Below are 25,802 nucleotides of genomic sequence, written 5' to 3'. Positions count from 1 at the left end.
GGAAGATAGCCATTAGCTGTAAATAAGAAATCATTCTGCGACATTTTGGCTGCCAACTAGTGTGCAGCTTGGTTACCTTCCCTCATCACATGTGAAGCTTTGAACATGACTGTGGTCCTCCTCCATTGATAAATATCGATAAGCAGTGCATAGGACCTGTTTGCAGACATAAACTTATCATTAATCAAAATTGTATTATTTAGCACATCATTTTAGAGAATGTAAAATATTTATTGATGAGTGCTGCCGCGTGATTATAGCACTGTTTGTGCAGAAATCTACTATTAGAACTGATCAACTTATGCCACGCATTTGGGCATGCAAAGAAAGAAGAGAATTGATGCATAACTGCAACCAGAGAAGTATCTTTCATGGATTGTAATGATTATAGCAGATCCAAGAAAAACATGGAAAACATAAACATGAATGAGCGGAAGTGGAAAATCTATGACCCGGATTGCCAACATATGTGCAACTGGCTTAAGTTTTGTGGTATATGCGAGTTTGGGTTGTAAAAGGGTCAACCCAACTTAACTTATTTATTAAAGTGGGTATGGTTTATATTTAGTCCTAACCTGGCTAATTTATTTCTTCCTTAATAATTAGGTCAGGTCAATTCCCTTACAATTTGATCTACTTAAGATTTTTAGCCTTTAGACTGTTAAAACCCCATGGAATTTATTTACCATTTAATTTTTTACCAAAAATCCACACAATCCCATGCATATATATAACAAATTAAATGTGTTGGGCTAGTCTAGATGTTTAATAAATAAATTAAAGGCTTGTTTAGGTAGATGGATTGAAAATCCCATTGGACCATTGGATTGGATCAATATAACCAATTAGAAATAGGCTTACACAGATGGGACTAGATCGTGCCCAAAACTGATTTTGTTAGTGGGCTAGATGTGAGATTTTTTTTTTTTTTTTTTTTTTTTTTTTTTTTTTTTTTTTTTTTTTTTTTTTTTATGGGATTCAAACCAACCCACTCCACAGGCTCCCTGAGTATTATTGAAAACAACCTAACCCAAGCTCATTTTTTCTAATTATATTGGTCTGTGAATCCTATGAAATTTTTAGCCTAATCATCCAACAATCTCTAAGTTTAAATTTATAGGTTTCTGCTAATGCTTATATCTCAACTTGACTCAGCCCAACTCGAGTAAAAACATTGCCACCCTATGTACAACTCATGTTGATGCAAGGGTTTACCATTAAACCTCTTTATGCCCAAAGTAAATAATAACTCATTTACCCTGGAAAAAAGAGAGTAAATAATAACTAAAGCACCTTCTAGACCAAAACTCAAGATATTTGTTAAATCCATTGAGACTCTTAACAAAATATGAAATAGGGCATATTGGAGGGGTATTTTAGATCTAACATTTTTGTTTTGATAAGTCTGGCACTCTCACTACAATGCAGGGGCACAAATATATGCACTTCAGTACCGCTTTCCACGGCTGAAGCAGATTAGTCTGGGCCTTCAACTATGGACACTGAGCCAACCATTTGTCTGCTCTTGAACTGGTAACAAAAAGTATGCCCCAGATAATTTCAGGTTTTGCTTCAGAGAAATAAGGAAAAGAGAATGCACAAGCTAAAAGTGGCAGTATATTTTTCAAATAGATGATCATGACCATCACACTTGCACATATGTCACAACCATCTATCCTTTTCCCTCCTCTGTGTTGCACACGTCGAGCACTAGATGCGAAGTAGATATACAAGAACAATCAACCTAATACAATGCATGAGGTTACCTGATCACTTCTCATTCCAAATCTTTACCCATAATATTAAAAAGATATAAAGTACAGCAGCTATCATAGCATCAGCATGAGAAATTTTCAAGCATTGAGAAGAAAAAATCAAAAGCCACTCCAAAGTTCCCCATTCAAACGCCTTTGATTTCTCATTGTTGCATCAACCTGAGCCAGCAGGTTCAATTACAATTAATGCATGAAGATATGCCATGCAGCGCTAGATCTTCTGGAGACAATCATATGCTCCGAATCGCTGGTAGGTTTATGATCCCTCGACCACAAACCAGATGGCAGGATCAAAACATAAAAAACTTGAGCCGCACTGACAGCACATATCTAACACTATGGAGTCCTAACACTATGAAATCCCTAGTCATCATCAGACCTACAAAAAGATTACTAATTTACATGCAGTTACACAAGAACAAAAAGAAAATATATTGGAGATAACTTATGTCCAAAAAGCGAACTGTTTTTGGGCTTCAACTTTTACATACAACACAAGGAGTTTAACCTACTACAGCATCATATTGACCAAAAAACCAGCTGGAGCGATGTTGGTTCTTCATCCTCTAAATATCTTGACCCTTCAGGCGCGCAATCAGTTCATCCTGCATAAGTGCAAAAACAACCCATGATCATGAATTTCTATAGAATTATATACAATAGTTGGATTTGGCAATAAGCAGTCCTTGCACGTACACAACTGGCAAAAGAAAAAAAAAAAAAATCCAGTAAGGTTATGTGAAATCACCCTGGTTCACAGACCCTAACCAGTTAACACTGGTGAACATCTATCTTATTGATCATATGATTATAAAATGTGAAGGTTATAACAATGCCTAACAGATTATTCTTATTAAAAACAATAATATAAGCAGTACCAAACAGTGTGGTAAACATGTTCTTGCCTTTTTTCCTCTAAGCGAGAGGCCTCTCTCTTTCAGAAGTGCACGCAACCGCTCCACGGTCAAAGACTGTAATGCTTTCTCAGGCACCCCGATACTTGATCCCTCTACCACACCAAAATCTCTTGAGATTCTTGTAATAAAACCAGAAAATGTAGGATGTAGTGTAATAATCAATACATGTAATGCCCATTTTTTTACATGAACCATTCAGGCCTCCATGGTCCATGCTATGTAAATGCTTATGGGGTCAGGAAGCTTTAAAGTAGCGCCAAGTATTATATACTCATATTTTGCTGGAATGCAGGAGATGACAATCTTTGTAAGGTTTTTAATTTTCCAATAGAAGAAACAAATACTGGCTGGCATTTTGTAGTGGATTCAGTCACACCAATTTCATTCGAGTAAAAAAATGAGTTTGCTATAAACACTAGCATATGGAGCTTGCTGGACATCTTGTTGGGAGTTAGTTATAGTCAAATGCATCATAAGAATGTTGCTGTGTGAACATAGAAAGTATTTTACAACATGCGAGAGGATCGCATTGATGGAGTATTATATGGATTTTATGACATGAATTTTTGTTGATATGCTGCAGCCAGAATGTGCTGCTGAAACTAGAGATAGTTCTTTGAATCACAATCCCTTAATTGAGTCGGATCTTCTGAATATACTGTTGTCATAAGCTAAGCTCAATGCAATTGCTGGCGTTAGAATGTTTCTAGGGAGATCGAGATTTAGGCATGCACATTCTGGACAAGAATTTTCTAGAGAAATCAATTTTTAAGCAGAATTCAGAACTTAGGTGGAAAATCATAGTTTACCTTCAATATTTGTTAATTATTTTTTTACAGAATTAAAATCTAAACAAAGAGAATAAGTTATAGCTTCAGTTGACAGCTCAGTTACTTTATTTTCACCAAAAGTTTTTGAATTGCATGAGGACTTCCTCAAATACATATACAAAAATTTGAGAAGTCATGAGAAATCAATCTCAGAAAAAAGCAGAGGAGACACAATTTCAGAATGTTAAATAATGTTCTTACTTCTTTAAGCAATATTTATATATCGATAAAGTAGATCAAAAAGAATAATACAGAAGAGAATATTGGCTAGTAATTCATAAAAGAGGAAGGGAAGGTAGTTAAATTTCTTGTTAACTCATCATTGAATCCATTCAACTACCAGAGCAAGTCAAAAAATACCTTGTCCAGAAATACCAGAAGCACTACCAGTGTTGGCTTTTTTGGCTGGATTCCTGCCATCATACGCTCTAAAAGCAGATCTGCCAACAAACAAAAATGTGGATCCAGTATTATACAAAATCTGAAAACTAGAACAGACAAGCAGTGATTATCTAAGTGAGTTATGCTAGCTTGGCATGCCCGTCATTGAAAAAGAACCAATGATAGATATGAAGAAATAACAGATAAGATCGGTTAAATATAAACTAAGTTTAGTGATTTCTCTATTTAATTCGGTTTAGCCATGTTTGGTAATTAATGAAGTCCTATAAAGCAACATTAAGATTTCAAGAAAATAAAGCCAAAGTTCTCTTAATAGATTTTATAAGTAAACTTGTTAGAACAGCATTAATAGATGCATTGACAAGTAATTGCAATGCAGAACGACATTAAAAAAAATGTAACACATCTTGACGAAGTTAATTTAAAAAGTGTCGTGAACAGGTTTTGATCTAGTCTGTTTGAACCTTGTCTCACATCCTGCACAGATCAGATTCCACCCTTGTCTACTCACTCTGTTTTGATCTTCAATAAGAGAATGCAACACAAGAGGGCCGAAATTTTGAAACGGGTCCTAAATATATTTGATAGTGATCGAGCAACCCTTTAAGCAAAATGCCACAACATGACCACGTTTGGTAATCAATAGCTACATAATGCAGTCACCTGTAAGCAACATGAAGCAACACAAGCCATTTGTGCTGAAAAAAAGGGCAAGCAGATGGAGCCCTTAAGAGGAAAGATTGGAAAATGAGGAAACAAAACCCAAGTCTAAATATTTCGCACAAGTCTTGATACTCATGGTTATAATCTACTTGACATTCCATCTAAACATCTCAATGCCATATATTTTCAATGATCCATTGCACTTACATCAACTTCGCATAACCATGAAGATTAAGCAGAAGAAATAGATTCTCAAAGGTTTGGGACTGGTAAAGTATCAAAAAAGATCCCATTATGGTTTTTTAATTATGCATGTGAAAGGGTTATTGATGGTGAGATTAATGTGACCTAGCAGAATTCTTTAGGAAAGAACTTTAACTTAGAAATTTAAATTAGTACCGTTACATATATGATATCCTATATCTGATTACTTTAACTTGAAAACAGACATTTCCGGCTACCAGCTTATAATGCAAAAGTCTGAAGCCAAAGCAGCTGTTTAATTGTCATCCCACTATTTAATGAAAATTCGGTAGATAAATATTTTTTCATTATTAAACACATCTGTTTTAGTTAAAAACAAGACTTGCCAAACCCACACCAAGGCTCGTTTGTAACATGCTGTTTGGGAGCATACCAAAACAGTAGGAGGGAGGGCGAGAGGCTAAAGGAGAGAAAGGAAGAGGGAGGGGGGAGAGAGGGGAGGGTGGGAGAGACACCTGGTATCATTGTCATCATCGATAGATGGCTTGGAATGCAGAAAAAGAAGAGGATGAAGATGCCAATTGAGTGGGAGAGGAGAGATCGATTTGGAACCTTAAACTAATTCCACTACCCATATCTCTCTTTCTTCTCCAAAATCCAGAATGAGACCAAACAGTGATCCAGGATGAAGAAAAAAATGAAAAAGAGAGATCAATTTGGCTCCCATAGAGTAGATTTGGATTCCTAGGATTCGATGCTCATGAGTGTGGATCTGGCATTAGATAGGGATCTGGAAGGTGGAGAAAATGTGAAAGGGATTGGAAACCTTTGCATGGATCTCGACAAAAAAGGAAGAGGATGAAGATGCCAATTGAGTGGGAGAGGAAAGATCAATTTGGAACCCTAAACTAATTCTGCTACCTAAATCTCTCTTTCTTCTCCAAAGATCCAGAATGAGACCAAACAGTGATCCAGGATGAAGAAAGGGGAAAGAGAGATCAATTTGGCTCCCATTGAGTGGATTTGGATTCCTAGGATTCAATGCTCATGAGTGAAGATCTCGGCATTAGATAGGGATCTGAAAGGCGGAGAAAAGGTGAAAGAGAGTGGAAACCTTTGCGTGGATCTCGGCAGAAAAGGAAGAGGATGAAGATGCCAATTGAGTGGGAGAGGAGAGATCGATTTGGAACCCTAAACTAATTCCGCTACCCAGATCTCTCTTTCTTCTCCAAAGATCCAAAATGAGACCAAACAGTCATCCAGGATGAAGAAAAGAAGGGGAAAGAGAGATCAATTTGGCTCCCATTGAGTGGATTTGGATTCCTAGGATTCAATGCTCATGAGTGTGGATCTTGGCATTAGATAGGATTTGGAAGGCGGAGAAAAGGTGAAAGGGAGTGAAAACCTTTGCATGGATCTAAGCTCTGCTGGAGCATTCTCATGAGAGAGAAAGAGAGTAAGCAAACAAGAGCCTCAAAGGCTCCAGAAGCATCGAGGGGGGACTAGGTGAGGCTTATTATTACCAAACTAGATGCACCATATGAACCATTCCAACTTGGCATTGATTCAGTTTTATACAGGCCGAGCCACCCAATTCAGGTCAATTTGACAATGACTATTAAAATCTCTCTCTCTCTCTCTCTCTCTCTCTCTCTCTCTTTCTCTCTTGCCGTGGTACACTGGGTAAAGGGCTGTCAAAAGACTAAAGAGTGAGTTGTTTGTGAGCCAGTTCATCTTTGGCTTGATTCATTAACAAACAAGCCAAGCTAGAGCTAGATTAGTTCACTCAAGCTTGGCTCCATCAAGCATGAACTATGAACAAATAAATATTTTATATATATGATACAATCTTAACTACTATTCTGTATATAAAAATATTTTCTTATATTTATTTATTATAAACTTACATAATTTATATATAATAGAATATATCTTGATTATTAAATTCATGATCCAAAACTGCAAGAATGGGATGATACTATCAGTATCATACTACCTCAATGCAAAACCAGCATTGGTACGGTTGCTAGGATGACAAAATTATCTATAGCAGCATGTATTGACTGTATCAGTGCATACTATCAGTATCCTGTAGAGCATATAGGTCCATACAATTTTTTATTTTTTTTGATGTTTTCAATTTGGTAAATACCATAGGTACCTATACAGTATTGATGCCATATCATTCTGATGAAAAAATGACACGATTTTGTACTGATATTTAAAATTTTGATCAAATTAGACTATAGTCAAGAATCAAGATAATTATCTTAAAGTACATAAATGTGAGCCGTGAGATCTCTTAATTAAGCTATTCATGAACAGCTTGAGTTTGGCTCATTTACACCCCCGACATGTGTGTGTGAATGCAAGAGAGAATCAAGCTAAAATTATAGGAATGCATTTAATACTAACATAACTAAATCAAGATTTGCAATTAGATTGAGATTTCACAGCCATCCATCCTATTGCTTCTCATGTGCATCTCGCATGTTGAGTATTATTTCTAAATTCAACTCTACTTATTAGTTATTATTTGATAGTTAGCCTTATATCTTTAGAAAATTTGTTTGCTACTAAGAAGGAATTATACTTGCATTTAAAAGTAATATTAGGTCTCCTAACCACCAATTACCTACTATGGATTCACAAGCAATAAACTCTAATTATAATCATAATCATCAAGCCTTTTCCCAACTATTTGAAGTTGGCTTTATAAATCCTTGTTTGCCAAGTATTCCTATTTTGGGCTACCTCTGATGTTATTCAAGTTTCTCCATATGCTTCCTTACATCTCCACCTATGTTATCTTAGATCTTCCCCTCCTTTTTCTTTTTACCAACGTCAACACAAAACAAAGTACCTCTCCTCATTGAATGGTGGAACCTCCTTAGGTCTTCATCGTATATGTCCATAACATCTCAATCAATTTTTCATTACTTTGTCCCCATTTATACAACTCCTATAGGCTAGGTTCGCTATCTCGGTACCGGATCCCATACTGATATCATCCTATTACAGTATCAGTATGCGATTCGAAACCGTACAAGACTACGCACCAAATATTGGTACAGTACGAGACAATATACCGATACAAGACCAGTACTGTATAGTACACTCTACCGGATGATATGGGGCAGTATGGAGACCATGCCTATAGCTCATCTAACACATTCATTTCTTGTTTTATTCTTTCTAGTTTTGTCATATATCGATCTTAAGGTTCTGATTTTTGCTAAATTTAATTTGTTTTTGTGTATTTTCTTCATTGCCCAACACTCCAAGTCTAGGAAGGCGGAACCATCTCGAACTGTTCAGTTTAGAGTGTGCCGAATCATATCAATAGTTGACTGAGACTATTCCGGCATTTGAATGAGACATCGGCGAGGAGGGGAGGGCAAAGAAAAGAAAAAAAAAAAGGAGGGAGGAAAAGAGAGGGGGAGAGAGAGAGAAAGCCTCCACAGGCTGCCGGAGGGCCATTGCGCCAACTAGAGGACTGGTGAGGCGAGGGGACGGATAAAGAAAGAAGGAAGAAAAAGAGAGGGGAGGGAAGGAGATGGAGAAGAGATATCTATCGAGGTCATTGGAGGGCCGAAGGCATCCAATTGAAATAGGAGCTTTTGCTCCTATTTCGTCTTTCTTTTTTTTCCCCGGGGAGGGGGGGGATTGGCTGAAGTCGGTAATACTGTTGCCAACTTCACCCGATATCCTAGAAAAAGAGGATTCCATCTTTGTTTCGATCGGACGCCTTTGCCCTCCAATAGCCTTGACAGGTCTTAAAGGCTCTCTCTTTTTCTCTCTTTCTTCTTCCTTCCCACCTCCTCATCGGCCTCCTCCGACCCTCCAGAGGGTGCAATGGCCCTTTGGTGGCCTCAATGGGCCTCCGTGGCCTCCAGAGGTTCTCTCCTTCCTCCCTCTCCTTCCCTCCACCCTTCTATCTCTCTTTCCTTCTTCCTTTACCCTGCTATGTTGATTTGAGCATGGTACAAAATGGTGGGCATACCGTACCATCAGCCGACCAGTTCGGGCTTCGGTATTGGCACAGCGAGCCTTGCTCTAAGTCATATAGCATCAAAGGCCTTACTATTGTTCTATAAGATTTTGGCTTAATTCTTCGAGATATATGCCTATTACATAACATTCTAGATGCACATCACCACTTTATCCAACCAACTCTGATCCTATTTTATATATCTTCATCTATTTTCCTATTAGTTTGTATACAAGATCCTAAGTAATGAAATCAGTTGCTTTATGATATCTCTTGGTCATCAATCTTTATTGGCATGACATATTCATTTCCATTCTCACAGACTTTACATTCCATATACAAACAATTACAAGCACAAGACAAACTTGGTGAATATTTAAACTACTCAAGCTTTGAATTTGTGAGATTTAGACAAATTCCAAGTTTCTTTTGCAAATAGTAAAACTACAATTTAATTCCTCTGAGCCCTTATCTAGCTTCACAGAAAGCTCAACATGACAAATAACACATCAGGCTAGAATGGCGCCCTGAAGGTTGAATTGGTCTCTATGCAACAAAATATACTTATTTCCTTGTGCACTCTAACTTGTACTGTAAATTGCAATTTTGTTTTCTTTAATAACTACTAGCAATATCTTTTACTATTTAGCATTTATTTTTCAAGGAATATATAGACCCAACAGTAGTTTTTGTTTGTTGAAATTAAAAAGATATAATTTTAGACAACCTAGTGTTTGGTTGTAGTACAATGAAATTTCACAGAATACATCAAATCACGGAATTAGATGTTTCTCCTTTGTGGGGAATTTTCCAAGTTCATGATTTTTCCCTCTCTATCACCTGAATATTCCATTTTTGAACTTTGTCTTTTTAACAACCAGAGACCTATTGAAATATCTAAAACTTTTGACTTCAAGCTGGATAAGATCATGACCGTAAAATTCAAAATGTCCAAACATAGCCTTAATGAAAAATAATAATATTTTTTAGTACACAATATTTTGAAACATGACCTGTCATCCAAACATAGCTCTAAATCAAATGCCCTAGAACTAAATAAATTTCAAAACATGAAGTTAAATAATTCTGATTATAAAATTTGGCTGAAAATAAATTCGGCAATTTGATATCTCTTCCAAATCAAATGTGACCTTATCAATAAAAGGCTATTGTATTATCACCACTTTTTTGGGATGACTTCACCATTACTTTGTTGCTTATTCTTGTCAGGGGCACTTTCTGAAAGGCACATGTCCTAAATTTATCAGTCTTGATTTTTTTTTTCAAATCATAATTAAAATTGGACCATTTAACTTGTCATCATAGACTTTTCAAACACATAAATAGCAATAAAGCTAGGGTTATCAAAAACATATGCTGAGCCATCTAAAACAAGAGCCTACACCGTCGATCATGATCTACACACTCAAAACACATGGTCTTAAAAATTCAGCAGGTTTTAGATTATTCCAAGGCATAAATCCAATATAACTATTATCTTTTCATTGAAATATGCCCATTTCATGATTACTTGTTGCACAGGGGCAAAAAATTATGGAGCATATAACTTTGCTTTTAGGAATTTTCAGTATTGTATATTATAACTAACAATATGGAGTCTCATCTACTGATGGATCATATGTTTTGCATAATAGGACTAGACTGCAGATCTTATCAATGAGATTATAACTCAAGTACACGTGTGCATGTGCGGGTGTGCATGCGTGAAAAAAATTATCAAATTCATGAAATGTTGGAGCATCTGAAAGCAGGTGCAAGAGCTAGACTGCAGAGTAACTGGTGCAAACCTTGTAAGAAATGATTCCAAGATAAACAAGAGGACATCGGCACATAGACATGGTCAAATGGATACCTAATTCCATGCAAATGTTAGATGAGATGCATGCACTTTGCAAGAAATCTGCACACATCAGCATGCGCTCATTCAGATGATTAAATTGCCTATATATGGAAGTCTTCTTGTACTAAATCCATAAAGCAACTTGAAAAAGAAAAATAGTAAAATAAAATTATAATGCAGTATGGGGTCATTATCATGTGCATCCCACATTACAGACTAATTCAATAAAATTTTGTAAACACCACCAGTAGATCAAATAGAAATCCATACCTCTTCCCCCTGCTGCTCTCTGCTGGAGCTTTAGCATTCACATCCTTTGACTCACTCCTTTGTTTGCTGAGTTGGAGAGCTCTAATCAATATATTTGTTGTATTTGTCTTGATAACTTGGTCCTCTAAATAAAAAAGAATAGCAACCATTGAAATTTAGTGATTCAGTGATGTTCAAACCCAAAATTAGTTGAATAATCATGAATATCATGGAGGACAAGATAAATGCATGTTTTAGTATTATGACATAATTCCACCATATTTTCAAACCTTAGGAGCTAGTAAGGAAAGTTTAGCTCTAAGTACAACTTACAAGAGAGTAACTACTATTTAGGATGAGAAGATGGAAGGGTTTGTAGGCATGCAAAAGCTGCATATCCAAAAGTATAATTATGCTTAGAATGTATGATCATTTCTTTATATAGTGCTTTATTTCACAAGCATCACAAATCAAGCCTAAAAATTGGATGCAAAGGTCCCAGGCCTCTCCTAAGCACAAAGTTCAACAGTATCCAAGAACCAGGCATGATCTGCACTGGTAATGAATAAAAAATTCTGCCTAGGAGTCTCCACACAAACATGAGAAACCACAATTGTTGCCAGCAACATTGGAGACCCACTATTTTGGCAACATCATTCCAAAATCCAAGAGCATCTAATTAAGATAAATGTTCAGACTACTAGTTGGAGGGCACCAATGGTGGATCCAAGCCATCACTGATAGGTTTGAATTTTTTTATTTTCCAAGATAAGCTATTCTGAAAAAAGTTGGCTGGCTTAAAAAACCCAAAGGTCTAGAAGATATGGCATCTCTTGCATTGCTTCAGACCCAGTGAGATAGATGAATCGGTAAATGTGTTAGTATATGACAATAGTAAATGACTTGCCTAAGTCTTGGGAAGAAGATTCAAGAATAGGTGTACATATAGAATGTTTCTAGTGCATGCTTAACATATTTGCAGATTTCCTGGTATGAGAAATAAGAAAAACAGAAACAAACTACACTGTTAAGTTTATAATCCATGAAAATTTGGGTTATCACAAACAGATAAATATACTTTGACACTCAAATTTTCAGTTGCAATTTCCAACCAATTCATTTCCTTAAGGGAAAAAAATTCTCAGAAACGGGCTGTCAACAATGTGTGAAACATTATAATATATACTCAAGAATCAGCAATACATATAATATATACATCAAAAATTTGGTTGTCATATAATAAAGACAAGTTTTGGTTATTAACTTCGTAGTTTGTACACGGTGAAAATTGGACAACTCAATGAACTAATCTTATTAAACAAGAAAGATCTATATGCACAGAAAGTAAATGGAAAATGATGTGGGGTCCCCAAACTAATGCACATGAAAAATTCCTTAACCCCATGTAGAGCAGCAATTCCAACAAATTACACAAATTTCCTTATGCCACATGTAGTTTGTGTGAAGTGCCGCACCTACATTTTCTCAAATTAAATTGATGCTCCACTCTCCTCTTTTTACTATACCCTCTCACTTCCCCCTCTATTGTTTTCCTAATTCACCTCACCCTCTCAATGTCTTTCTTAATCTGTCTTCTTGTCTTATGTATATCAAACTGAGGAAAACCCAGTAGGGATGATGGCGTATAAGGCTGCAAATAGGTTGGGTCAACCCTGGAACCCGACCCAACCTGCTAAGACCCGATCTGATCCATTTTAAAGGACCAGTGGGGCTAGATCGGTTTTAAAATTAGACCCATTCTATTTTTGGGTCGGGTTTGGGTTTATTGAAGTCCGATCCGAACCGACCCAACCTGAACTCAGCAAGAACAAAAGAAAAAGAAAAGAAACCCATTCGGTGTTGATGTGTTAGGCACCAATCTATGTAGAAGGTGGGGTCTTAGCTGGAAATGGGCTTGGGCTGGCCTGATGGGCTTCGGGCCAGCCCGACTGTGGGTCGGGCTTGAGGTTAGGCCAGAACAAAATCGAGCTTGGTTTGGGCTCGGATATAGAGCTCATTTCATTTTTAGGCAAGGCTTGGCCTACCATTGGCCTGCTCGAGCTAGCCCCGGGTCCGAGCCTAGTTGCAAGCTCGACCCCAGTCCGAAATTCAGGCTCAAGCCCGAATATTGAGAGCCTGAAATCACCCTAATTTTGTTAGAGCTATGAATTGATACAGGATATTGACAGCAGTGGTAGCAGCCAATTTATATCGATGCTAAAGGACGTCGTTTGTTGCATAGGATCCCCTGGAAAACACCTTTGTAGAGGTAATATCACTACATTTGTACCAAGGGTGGTGTCTTAGGGATTTTTTTTGTTTATTCAATATCAAAATGTTGCTTCATGTGGCCAGATGGTGAGATCTTCAGTCTTAGGACTTGGAACAGATGAGGACTCTCTTACGAGAGCTATTGTCAGCCGAGCCAAAATTGATATGAAGAAGATCAAAGAGGAGTACAAGATTAGATACAAGACCACCTTTAATGTTGATGCTATTGATGACACCTCTAGGGATTACAAGAATTTCTTGCTTACCTTGCTGGAGAGCGCTGATCCATGACATGCAGTATGGTTGAGTTGCGTATAAAATTTAGAGATTCATTTAAAATAAGAAAAGGTCAGGATGGTTGGGTGGACTCTTACTATGCTTTTCACCAAAGATGCTTCATATAACTATTTTCTTCTTACTACCTGTGGATATTTCGATGCTTAAGGCAGCCAATTTACCTTCAAACAAAACATGATAGGCTCGGGCCAAGCAATGTTTCGGGCTAGTCCAAATGGATTTGGGCCGGGCTCGAACCTGGATTTTTACAAAATTATTGGGCCTAGACCCTGCCTGAAGCCCGAAAATAATTTTTGAGCCAGGCTCGGGTAGTGGTACTGTGGTAGGGCCTGGCTTAGCTCGGCCCGGTTCCACCCCTCGGTCCTATAGACACCAACTCAGCAAAATCCTACATTTCATGACTTGTGGCCTTCATCTTGTATGCCAATTGATATTGGGCAGTTGAAACATCTTCAGAAAGTATTAAAATCTGTTACTAAACTAGGATTGTAGTATGCTTAAGCTAATAAAATTGGGCTCTATTTTGTGTTCTTGTTCACTATTTTACATAGCCTTTGACTTTCCATCCTAGATTCAATTTGATGGGATTTATTTATTTCTAGCAATTGAAGTAAAATAATGGCCAGAAAACCAGCAGGTTTATAATTTTATGTTGGACTACGTGAGGGCTGAAATTTAATTTCTTCTTACTCTTGGTTTTACAGGGTTGCTGTGTTGAGTACATTATACTAGAGAGAGTGATAATCTATCTTCATTGTTTCCCAATGCACAATTAAATATTGGTGGGCTGCATCTAAATTCTCATCTACTCTTTGCCATCATGGCCTCTTTAAGAAAAACACAGACATATGAAACAGAAAAACACAAACCTATATGCATGAAACCTCTTAAAATAAAACCTACGTTCCAGACTCAAACCAAACCCAAATTTTCTGGTTGGGATAGGGTTATATATGGACTCGACCCGACCCGACCCGAATGACCCATTAGGGCAAAATTTTTGACCATGGACCCAACCCGGCCCAATCAGATTTTTTATTGGTTAGGTCTAGGTCCAACATTAGGACCCGATCAAGGAACCAAGTCGGGTTGGATCACTCATGACCCGATCCGAGCTGGCCCATTTGCACCCCTAATGGTGTATGACATGAATAACTCCTCACCAAAATTATCATCTCTATTGAATGGTTATTGGATTATTAAAATCACTTACAAGAGTTCATTTCTTTTCAGCAATACTAATAACCTGATTAACATATCATTTATTACCAATATTGTACTATCATGTTAAATGAGAAAAAAAAAATGCTGCCCGCTTTTCTTATATAGGTCGACATATCACAAATTAGAATGTATAAGTCCTATAGAGATTAAGAAAGAAATCAGAAATACATAATTATGACCTGAGAGGCAGTTTTAGATTCTCAGATTCCTCCATCTAGGAATTTGTTCCAAATCTAACAGTAGATTTCTGTTGACCAACACAGGACAAACATCTTCACTGGGAAAAAGCTTCTCCATACCTTTATGAGGTGTGTAAAGTTCAACATACCCAGTTATGGCATTCCCAAATGCCATACCCTCACACTAATGCGGGGGCCACTCTGGCAGGGAATGTGTCTCGACAAGAGGGAGCTACTGTAGTAGTTAGCAGTAGTTGACACTACTAATAATTTTCTAAAATAAGCCTTTCTTCAAGAACTTTTCTCATATAAGCCTTTCCTCAATAACTTTTCGTATTCATTTTTCTCAAGCTCCAACAGAATTTCTTGTTTCCTACTCTCCTAGAGAGCAAATAAAAGTCAACAATTTTCATGGCCCTAAATTACTCTACATGAAAACATTTCTCTCTCTAAGTTAACAATCTAACTTATAATCTTGAGTTAGGTTCTAGTTCACAGTTCTCTTGATGGGATTGTAGGTGCATCATCTGGTAAAACACGCTGCATCAAAGTCATATCTATCCATTCAATGAGACTATTCTTTAGAATCGTCCAAAAAAAAAACAATATACTATCAACGAGATCACTGAGTAGCGAGATATTTTCATGACATGCCTTGTGCCGAACAATAATACAAATTGTAAAAATTTAATAGCAAATCAATATATTCACTCGATCAAGTCTACTGCATGCACGCAAAGACTGACACATATGGACCTAGGATGTCATTCACCATTATTGTTATACATGTGAGTATGGCTTAAAACTGGACACTGTGCCATGTGGATCTTGTCCACATCCCCATGATGTTGATGCAACAACAGAGTTGCATGAAACGGACATGATGGATGGATGGGAGTATGGACCATCCCTTGTCTTCACACACACCTAATTTATAGCCACCCTTAACCATCTTTATAAGTGATTCTACCATGTTTTGCACATAATCTTAAAAAAAGAAATAAGAAAAAGAGGAGGAGGAAGAGGAGGGAAGAAGGAAATCCAATCTCTCTAGCGTTTTTTGTGATTAACAATCTCCTACCCTTCCTTGCTCAAAATAGTCCACCTTATTGCCAAAGAATACAAACTATTACATACTACAACCAATAAAGATAGCTTTATCCTTCAAGCACATTCCTCTCAGGGCTTTTACATTCAATTCCCATTCTTTTTTTTTTTTTTAAACAAAGCCATTATGTTTCACTACTATTGATATTGACAGCGTTAAGTTTGACGTACAATGTTCCATAAGGTTCACTAAACCATCTCGAACTGGATAATTCTGGATGTACCGAACTATACCAGTGGCCTATCGATGTAGTTCAAGATTCAATTCAAAACACTGACGAAAACGGAGGAAGGGAGAAGGAAAGAGAGGAAGAGAAAGGGATAAAAAAGAGAAAAAAGCCGATGGTGGCCATTGGGGGCCGTTGAGGCCACCAAGGCCCTTGGATGACCGAACCATGGAGGGAGAGAGAGAGAGGAAAAGAGAAAGAGAGGGAAGCGGAAGGACAGGAAGGTGTGGGAAGGCCAGCGATGGTCATCGGAGGGCCATATAGGACCCCGGAAGGCCGGAATCACCCCTTGGACTTCTGCTGGTTTGGTCTCCCACTGCCGCTCCTTCCTTCCATTTCCCTTCCCCCCTCCCTTCCTCTCTCTCTTCCTGTCTCCCTCTATGGTTCGATCATCCTGGGCCTCCACGGCTCTCTGGTGGCCACTGCCATCATCTCCACCGGCCTTTCTTTTCTTCCCTCCCTCCCTCCCCCCTCTCTCTTTCTCCAATCTCCCTCTCCTCAACTTCTTTATCGTGTCGGCTTAGGACCGTTATGGTCCGATATGGGGGAGTGTACTAAACCATACCACTGGTCGACCAGGACAGGGTCCGATTCTGATTTTGCTTTTCTTGATGTTTAGGTTAATCAAGTTTGATGCCTATATCTTTACGGTGGTCCTCCAAAAATTTTATTTCTTATATAATATTATCAATATGTATCATTTACAAGAAGACAAGCCACAGGATAAATTTTGAGCACTAGATTCCCACATCAATCACTTATTTTGGCAGGTTAGGTTCTCACCAAGCCTAGGTTCCATGTATCTTACAGATGAATCTATTAGAAAAGAGAAAACTTGTAGTTTATATGCACATCTATTGGAAACCCATTTTCTTTAATAATTTTTATGCACTACATTCAAGAGATTCATGTCTCACAAATTACTAGGCAACCAATTTTGCAATAAAGTATTCAACTTCTTCTACAAATTTATTACTGTAGCGTGTAAGGATATGACTAGATCAATTCATCAGTCAGAATGGAAATTATTTATTATGAAACACCAAGGGTTCAAATTTGGTAAATACTGGCAGCATACTAGTCAGTACATACCATACTGGTAGAAGCTAGTATGACAAAGTCCAGTATACACCAGCAATAAGCCAATCAGGCCTCTGTGGCATCAATTGAGGTGTATTGATCCTGTACTTTTATACCACTCAGCACTTCTTTTTTTTTTTTTTTTTTTTGTATTTTTCTTTTGCTCATTCATTCTCAAGCATATTGAGGCACATTGTCCCTATATAAGGTTCTTACAATATCAGCCAGCTCACAGCAGATAAGCAAATCAATTTTCCTAAACCCTAGCCCTATCCCAGTGGACAAATGAACTTTATAAAACTTAAATCAGTTCCAATTACATTCTTCATTGCGTTACCAATTAAAAGAAATGGGACGAAAATTCCATGTAGAAACCACAAAAACTCCATAAAAAATTCATATGCTACCACATGATGGGAACATTTTTGACCATTATATAAATGTTTCTTCAAAATTCCAATTTTAAACTGGAAAGATGGGATCTTTCGAGCAAAATCCTCAAGAATTTGCATCCTTAAGACAATGAACACTAGAGAGATTAAATCTTGCAAGCTTATAAAATACGAAAACAAAGACATAAGAATTTAAACGAACCTGGAGGCGATGTATCGTGATCGCAGACGTACACACGCATTCCACCCTGCACAGAGCTCTCAATGCGTGATCAAAGACGGGACAATTCTCCAAAAAAAAACTAAAGAAGTGAACATCTATAAAAGATAATTGGGTAAGTCGGGGTAGAGAAGGAGGTAGGGTTTGGGCGGCGAGAGAGGAGAGAGAGTTTACCAGGTTCGAAGAGAAGTCGGCAGAGAAGAGGCCGCGAGAGGGGAGGTTGGTGAGGTATTTGGAAGTCCCTGCAGCCGCCCGATCCGAAGCTCGCGCCGGTGACGCCGCCGCGAGGCCTTCGCTCGCCGGTCCGGCGGAGCCTTCGACCTCCATCCTCAGTTATTTTCTGGAAAACAAACTTGAAAGCTACAGCACCGTACATCAGACGATATACATATTATATACACAACCCCTCTTTTTGTACCGGAATGTAAAAAATAAAACTAAATATTATCTGATATTAACTTAGCAGTTAGTTCTCAATTACAAATTAATTTTTATTAATTAGATTAGATCTTTCACATTACCAACTATGATCAAAAAATAAAATCGAATCAAAAAAATTTAATTCTTGATAAAATTTCAAATAATTAAAAGAATATAAATATTTCATAGTGCAAAAAAAAAAGAAATCCAAAATATTGATGTTTTGATAAACATTATGTAAATGTACACATTGCTTGATTTGCATGAGCTCATGGTGTGTGCTAAATATAATCAAATTTAGATTTATAAAATTTTTTATTATATATTATTTTTCTTACATTTAATATTTGATTTTTCAAGCTTGATAATTATTAAAGTAACTTAGAGTTAGAAGCATTATTTTACTCTTACATTTTAAAGTGATTATATTTTTCAAATTTTCATTTCTTATAATAATCCTAATGACATTTTTCTCTTGAAAATTTAAACGATGCTTAATTAGCTGTTTTCTTTGCTTGATAATTATGTGAAGAGTAAATAAATAATTAGGTTTGAACCGTCAAACAGATATTTGGAAGAAGAAGATAAGAATGGGGTTAGCACTTTACTAATCTAAGTAGCAACAATAATAAAATTGCCCTCAATCAAAATAGTGTCAAACTCATAAGTATAAAAGAATACTACGAGGCCCTCCCAACAGAATGAAGTGCTGCTTAATGCACTATAATTTAGGTAATATCTTAACACCAATATAGATCGACTTGCCTTATAAGTTAAACAAACTTATGATACAAAGGATAGATTCTTGTATCTAATATGGATCGACTTACCTTATAAGCAAGCTCTTCTCTTTTTTCTAATTGATGCATCAAAATTACTCTTATGATATAAAGTGTGGATTCTTGTATCATCTTGAGTTGTAGCCATATGCATTTGTATATGAAATTCATAAAATTTTACATGATCAATCAATAAATATTTTATAACAAACAATAAATTATTATTCTAGTTTAGATAGTTATATGCATGCATATTTTCACCAGAATTGAAGTACTATGTAATTAGAATCGAGACAACTATAGGTTAAGCTATAAGTTATATTTTATGGATCGACTTACCTTATAAGCAAGCTCTTCCCTTTTTTCTAATTGATGCATCAAAATTACTCTTATGATATAAAGTGTGGATTCTTGTATCATCTTGAGTTGTAGCCATATGCATTTGTATATGAAATTCATAAAATTTTATATAATCAATCAATAAATATTTTATAACAAACAATAAATTATTATTCTAGTTTAGATAGTTATATGCATGCATATTTTCACCAGAATTGAAGTACTATGTAATTAGAATCGAGACAACCATAGGTTAAGCTATAAGTTATATTTGAAGCTTCCAAACTCTAATTTTGAAAGTATTTTTTTACATTTCATTGGAGACTAGGTTCAAATGATCTATTTAGGATGATTCTATTTTCTTTCTTTTCTTGCATTTTAGAGAAAAGCTACTCTTATTTATGTCTATTGGCAATTTTTACCCTATAAAAAGCTAGAATTAATACTTTATAAATGCATGCTCTTTAGTGAAAATATACCTTTTAAAGGAATCTAGTAAAATATTTTCCTAAAGGTCAACTTGTTAACTTTTCAATCCATGATATATAAAATTAAAAATTGTTATGGAATAAATCCTGTTTGATTTCTTCTTACAATAGTATCATATTGAAACAATAAATGCACAAGAAGAAGGGGTTCATCAAAAAACTATATTTGCATTTCTAATTCGATGAAATGTCAACAGTCAAAAGTTTTGTTGTAAAAAAAATATAATCTCAAACATGTTAAGAAATTCACCAAATCATTATCATCCTAGGGCATATACTTGACTAAGATCTCTAATTATAATCTGCATCATAACTCAAGGTCTCCTTTTACATTTAAAAAGTTTATCATGTATTGCATGTCATATTATTAGTGTCACTAATGGTGGAACTTCTATAGATATTATATAAAGTAAGTATTTTTTTTTTATCTTTTAGCATATATTTGCAGACTGCAAGATATTAGCTTGTCATCTAGCTTTAAGTCAACCACTTGTTAGTTTTAAAACTATGTGTTTATTATTCAATTTAAAATTTATGCAGATTTTTGTCATTAAGCATTTAGATTTCAGCAAGTTTATGATTCCTTTAATTTCTAAAAAAAATTATAGGTTTGTTAAATATTTATCTTCTCCTATCCATGATGTAGATAATTATAGACTTCTCAAAATTCTTCATCGATTAAGATAATAATTACCATATGAGCCATAATTTATTTATTTATTTGAGAATTTAAATAAAAAAAATCTTAGCCAAAATCGGGGTAGGGGGAGCAAGACTTTGATCCATGTCATTAGGAACCAAACATAACTAGCTTTACTAACTACAACCCTGAGTAAAATCTACATAAACTTTATAACTTGCTTGATATTACAAGTGTATTACAATAATTATTTGGTAAGCTTTGGTGGTAGGTTCTGACAACTCTTTTTTAGTTTAATCAAACATACACCTGATAAATTCATGATGGTTGTATGTTTCACCTTTATATATATGTTTATTTGTATATTTTTTGAACTAGCTTCTGTATTTTTTCATCAGTAATGCAAGCGTTTAGCTTCTGATTGTTATCAAAAAAAAAATTTGTTTGGTAAACCAAGTTTGCCATCTAGCTCTATCCTCTGCAAAATGGTCTCACATGAAAATATTTGTTTGTAAAATAAAACATCATCTCACATGCTAAAAAGAAAAAAAATATTTTAATTTTGGTGGTTTATTTTTTATTTTCAACATAATTGTATACTTAAATGGAAAAATGAAAGTAATAGAAAGAAAGTAGATTGCCTGTTCATAACAAAAAAAGTATCTCAATTTTAAATTAATAATTTAATAGAAAAACTTTAAATTAATAGTTTTGCTAGTGAGGCTTTAAGATTCAGAATAGAATGACCCAATGGGTTAGTCTATAGATTTATCAAAATATAAATAATACTTTATAATGATAATTCTAACATCTTTACATGCAATATAGAGTTTGAAAACAAAAACTTTATTTTTATATCATAGTGAACCTACACTTTGTCATTCTAAAATAAGCTTTTCTCTAGACATATTATATCCACTACAAATGATGAAAGCCTCAAAATGAGATGCTATATTAGATTCTAAAATATTCTAAGTTATACGTGTGAAGTCTCTATTTTTTTTTTTAGTTTTTAAACTAAGAAAGAAAAAGAAACTTGGGGTTACATTTTCACAAGCCGCTTCCAACAATGTCTTTCCTTCTCTTTCCCATATCCATCTCAATCTCATCCGTCCCTTTACTCTAAAACTTAGATAGAAATAACATCATCCAACAAATAATGTTTTCTTTGTGTTCCATGTGCATTAAGGTGCTAAGCTCAAATACAGTAATGAGATGAATAATATGGTATTGTATATTCCTTCATTCACCAAGACATACGTTTTCATGATTACTAAGCACAGGAGGCTTTAAAGCATATTTTATAACTTAGTAGGATTAATATGGTAAGGAGACAAGTGCATATAATAGTAGGGATGACATCATATTCGACCTATTTTTCATGAAATCTAAATTAAGGGAATAATCAAACTCTATCCTTCTCTTGTTTCTTCTATTACATATTCGTTCATCCCATCACTCTCTCTCCTTTCCTTAATATTCATCATCATCTCTCTTATTCAATGCTTCTTCCTTTCGGCTATGATTAAGTGAATTTATAGTCTATCTATAAGATATCCTACAATTTCATATATGTGGCATATACTCTCTCTCTCTTCTGTTCTCTCTTTTTGATGCTTGACTCTTTTATTCTTTTGTACTAACCCAACCATAGATTAATTTTTCTACTTTTACTCCAAATTATGATATGTATTTGCACTTGCTATTTTTTTCATTCATGATGTTGTGCTGTTGTTGCTACTCTCTCTCTACTAATGCTTCACCTTCATCATCTACTACTCCATCAGCTTATTGTGATCATCATATTTGATCCACTCAAAGAGTGTAACTCTGTGGCTATTTGAATTGGTTGTTTTTATCATCATCATTATCTCTTTCTTCTTCTTCTTCTTTTATTTTTCTAATGTTACTTAATTTACCATTCATTAATTTGATAGTTGAATTTTTTGTTCAGAGGGTCCACAGCTGAGACTTAATGTCTACCATGTATATCAAAGAAAATTTCAAAGTTGATCTTATTTAGTTTTGATTACATTTGTTTGAAAATTTGGCACAAAAATTTTATGAAACCATACACTAACCTGCCCTTCTTTTTAAGGCTTACAACAAGCAATTCTATAAAAGACTTTATTGTTTAGCAGAAAAAAGAGCAGGTTAAATATGTTGGATTTTGCTATAGTACTCTTTTATAACATTTAGGATAAATTATAGGAACATTCCTTAACTTTAGTCCAATTTCACTTATATCCTCTCGACTTTAAAATATGTCAAACTAATCTTTTCAGTTTTTAAGATATTTCAATGTGGTCCCATTGTTCACTTACTAACAAATAGTATTAGTGTTCTATTTTAATAGATAAAATTTTTTTGCCCATATTGGATGGATTACCAGCAATAAAGGAATAGAGATAGAGGGAGTTGCTATAGAAAGAAAGAATGGGATCACGAAGATCGGAGTGGAAGAGGAGGACAGCATTAAAGGCCTCATAGGTAGGATTGGAGGAGAAAGGGTGAGGAGGAGGAGAAAGGGGAAAGACAGAGAGCACTTATAGGTGGGCTTAGAGGAGGAACAAGATGATAAGGAGAAGTGGGTAAGAAGGAAGGAGAGGAGGGAGAGAAAAGGACTACCGACAAGGAAGGATGGAGGTGGAGGTAGCTATATACCATATAGGAGGAGGGGTCATGAGTGGGCTTGAAGAAAGAGGAGGAGAAATGGATGAAGAGAAAGAGGAAGGAGAAGGAAGGGTCATGATGGGTGAGTTGGAGGAGGAGGACGAGGAAAAAATATGGATGAAGAGGAATGGGAGGAAGGGAAGGAGAGATCGCCATAAGAAAAGGACAAAGGTAGGGAGAGCCACCATAGAGAGGGACATAGATGGGCTTGGAGGAGAAGTGGAGAGGAAGAATGGAGAAAGGAGAAGACAGAGAAGGAGGGTTTGTCGATGAGGTAGGCAGAGTTAGAGGGAGCTACTATGGAGGAAGAAGGCTCATAAGTAGGCTTGAAGGAAGAGAAAAAGTAGATGAGGAGAAAGAGAAGGGGAAAAGAAGGGTCGTGGGTGAGCTCAGAGGAAGAGGATGAGAAAAAAAATGGATGAGGAGGAAGGGGAGGAGAGATCGCCAATGGGAAAGAAAAAAGTGGTGGGAGCCACCATGGAGAGGGGCACGAAAAGGTTTGGAGGAAGAGGATGAGGAGGAGAAGTAGAAGAGAAGAAAGGGAGGATAAGAAGAAGGGAGGAGATATGTTGGTGTTGGAGGTGGTGAAAGGGAACAATTAGAGAGAAAAAAAGAGAAAGGAGATAGGGATAAGGATAGTTTAGTCATTTTATAAAATAATGATATCATTCCATTAACGAAGGTAGACAGGAGGATCACATTGGAATATTTCGAAAATTCGAAGGACTAGTTTGATACGTTTTAAAGTTGAGAGGGTATAAATAAATTGGACTAAAATTGAAAAAATATTTATATAATTTATTCTAATATTTATAAATAATTAGGAGATATACAGATGGTCCAATAAATTAGGATATTTAGAATATTTTCTTCTTAATAGGTTAGAAGCAGATTAGCTAGCTTAACCCTTTCTCTTTCCAATCTCTTCTTTTATTATTTTTTCATAAGTAAAAAAGATATTTTAATACTTTTTTGAAGCTTATTCTTTCAAGAGGCATAGGTGGCAATAGCGGTGATAGCGGATCAAGAGAGGAGGAGGGAGTGGAGGTGGTGGAAAGGAAACAAAGTACCATTGCTCTTAACCATAATAAAGAGGGAGTGATCGTTCATGGCAACGAGGGAGATTGGCATAAGAGAGGATGCTGTTATAGTATTTGTGGTGTGTGGAGAGGGATGGCAACTGAGATGGGAGGTGGAGAGGTGCGTGTTGACGTGAGGTGAGAGGTAGAGTGGGTGCAATATTGTTAAAGTTGAAGCTATTGACTCTATGATTGATTTTGATGATAATAAATTATTGAGTAATTATGGTACTAATCATGTTTTTAAGATTGGATGTAGAATTTTTCAAGTATCCAAAATGAAGAATTTATTTTAAGAACAAATTCTCTCAAGATGCCAAGCTAATGCATTTAAAAGAATAAGTTCTCACAATTTGGATGGTTCGTTGTGAAAAAAATGAAATCGAAAGAAGAAAATATCATTTGAAAGTATTAGGACTAAAAAATTCAAGTTTAGAAAGCTTAAATATGAGAAAAATAATGTTGAAAGGTTTTAAATTGACTCCAGAATGTTTCAAGTCGACTCTGACATGTTGGAAGAAGACTAACATAAGCTCGAGTTGACTCGAAGTCAATTCGAGCCAACTCTCTTAGAGAAGATAGAAGATTGTATTTTCAAGATCTCTGCTTGAGCTAGCTCACTTTCAAACTTGAGCCAACTCGCTTATCGAGCTAACTTATCTGTAGAATTAAGTCAACTCCTATCATGGGACTATACTAATGGCTAATTCTTCTGTACTTTTTCGGCTGCTAGTTTTTGCTTCAACAGCTATTTCAACCCTTCCAACGGTCAAAACTCAATCTCAAGCCTCTTCTAAGTCTATTAAAAGCTAAAAAATCATTTGAAAAGAATAATTAAGTGGGATTAAAGAGAAAATTTTTTCAAATGAGTGAGGATCATTGAATATACTTGAAAAAGAGAGGGATCGAATGCACAAATTTGAGAGCTTTCAAAGAGTGATCTTCTTCAATATTTTCTACATCCTCTCAAGCATCAAAAAAAAAAGTGAAGCATCAAAAGAGCAATTTATCAATCTCTTCTTCGTACTTCAAAGAGTTTTTTTCAATTTTATTTTATGCTAAAATTTTTTTATTTGTATTTTATTTTCTTTAAAATTTTTTTAGAGAAAGAAACTTGGAGATTAGATACATCCAAGCCAGGATTTGGATATTGAAGATTTTGATTAGTGAGCCCATAAAATCAACGGTATTGATTGTAATCCTAGAAAATAATTATATATAGATTTTGATTGATGATCCCGAAAGCCAACTAGATTTGTTTGTGAGTCTGAGTAAAATAAATGTACTATAATCAAAAGGATTATAGTAAAATTTTTAAGAGACTCTGGAGAGTAGATGTAGATGTGGGGTTGCACCGAACTACTATAAAATTTATATATTTATGTTGTGACTTTCTTTGCTTGCCTTATTTAGCTTTTAATTTCTATTTTGTATAGTTTTAATATTTACATAGCTTCTCTTATATCTTGATTCCGCTATTACATATATTAAATCC

The 25,802-nt window shown here is 35.6% G+C and overlaps 1 protein-coding gene across 1 annotated transcript; it reads right to left on the bottom strand.

The window, feature by feature from the left end:
- Window positions 1-1,892: 1,892 nt before the first annotated feature.
- On the bottom strand, window positions 1,893-18,254 carry LOC105051172 (protein LOWER TEMPERATURE 1). The gene is made up of 6 exons (XM_010931483.4): window positions 18,064-18,254; window positions 17,872-17,917; window positions 10,914-11,037; window positions 3,883-3,962; window positions 2,681-2,784; window positions 1,893-2,380 (listed from the first exon to the last, which is right to left on the bottom strand). Exons 1-6 carry the CDS (start codon window positions 18,214-18,216, stop codon window positions 2,342-2,344), a joined length of 546 nt encoding a protein of 181 aa, XP_010929785.1. The 5' UTR covers window positions 18,217-18,254; the 3' UTR covers window positions 1,893-2,341.
- Between the last annotated feature and the right edge of the window lie 7,548 nt (window positions 18,255-25,802).

The sequence above is a fragment of the Elaeis guineensis genome, chromosome 9 (assembly GCF_000442705.2).
Source record: "Elaeis guineensis isolate ETL-2024a chromosome 9, EG11, whole genome shotgun sequence".
Classification (NCBI taxonomy): Eukaryota; Viridiplantae; Streptophyta; class Magnoliopsida; order Arecales; family Arecaceae; genus Elaeis; species Elaeis guineensis.
This window is presented reverse-complemented; position numbering and strand designations above follow the sequence as displayed.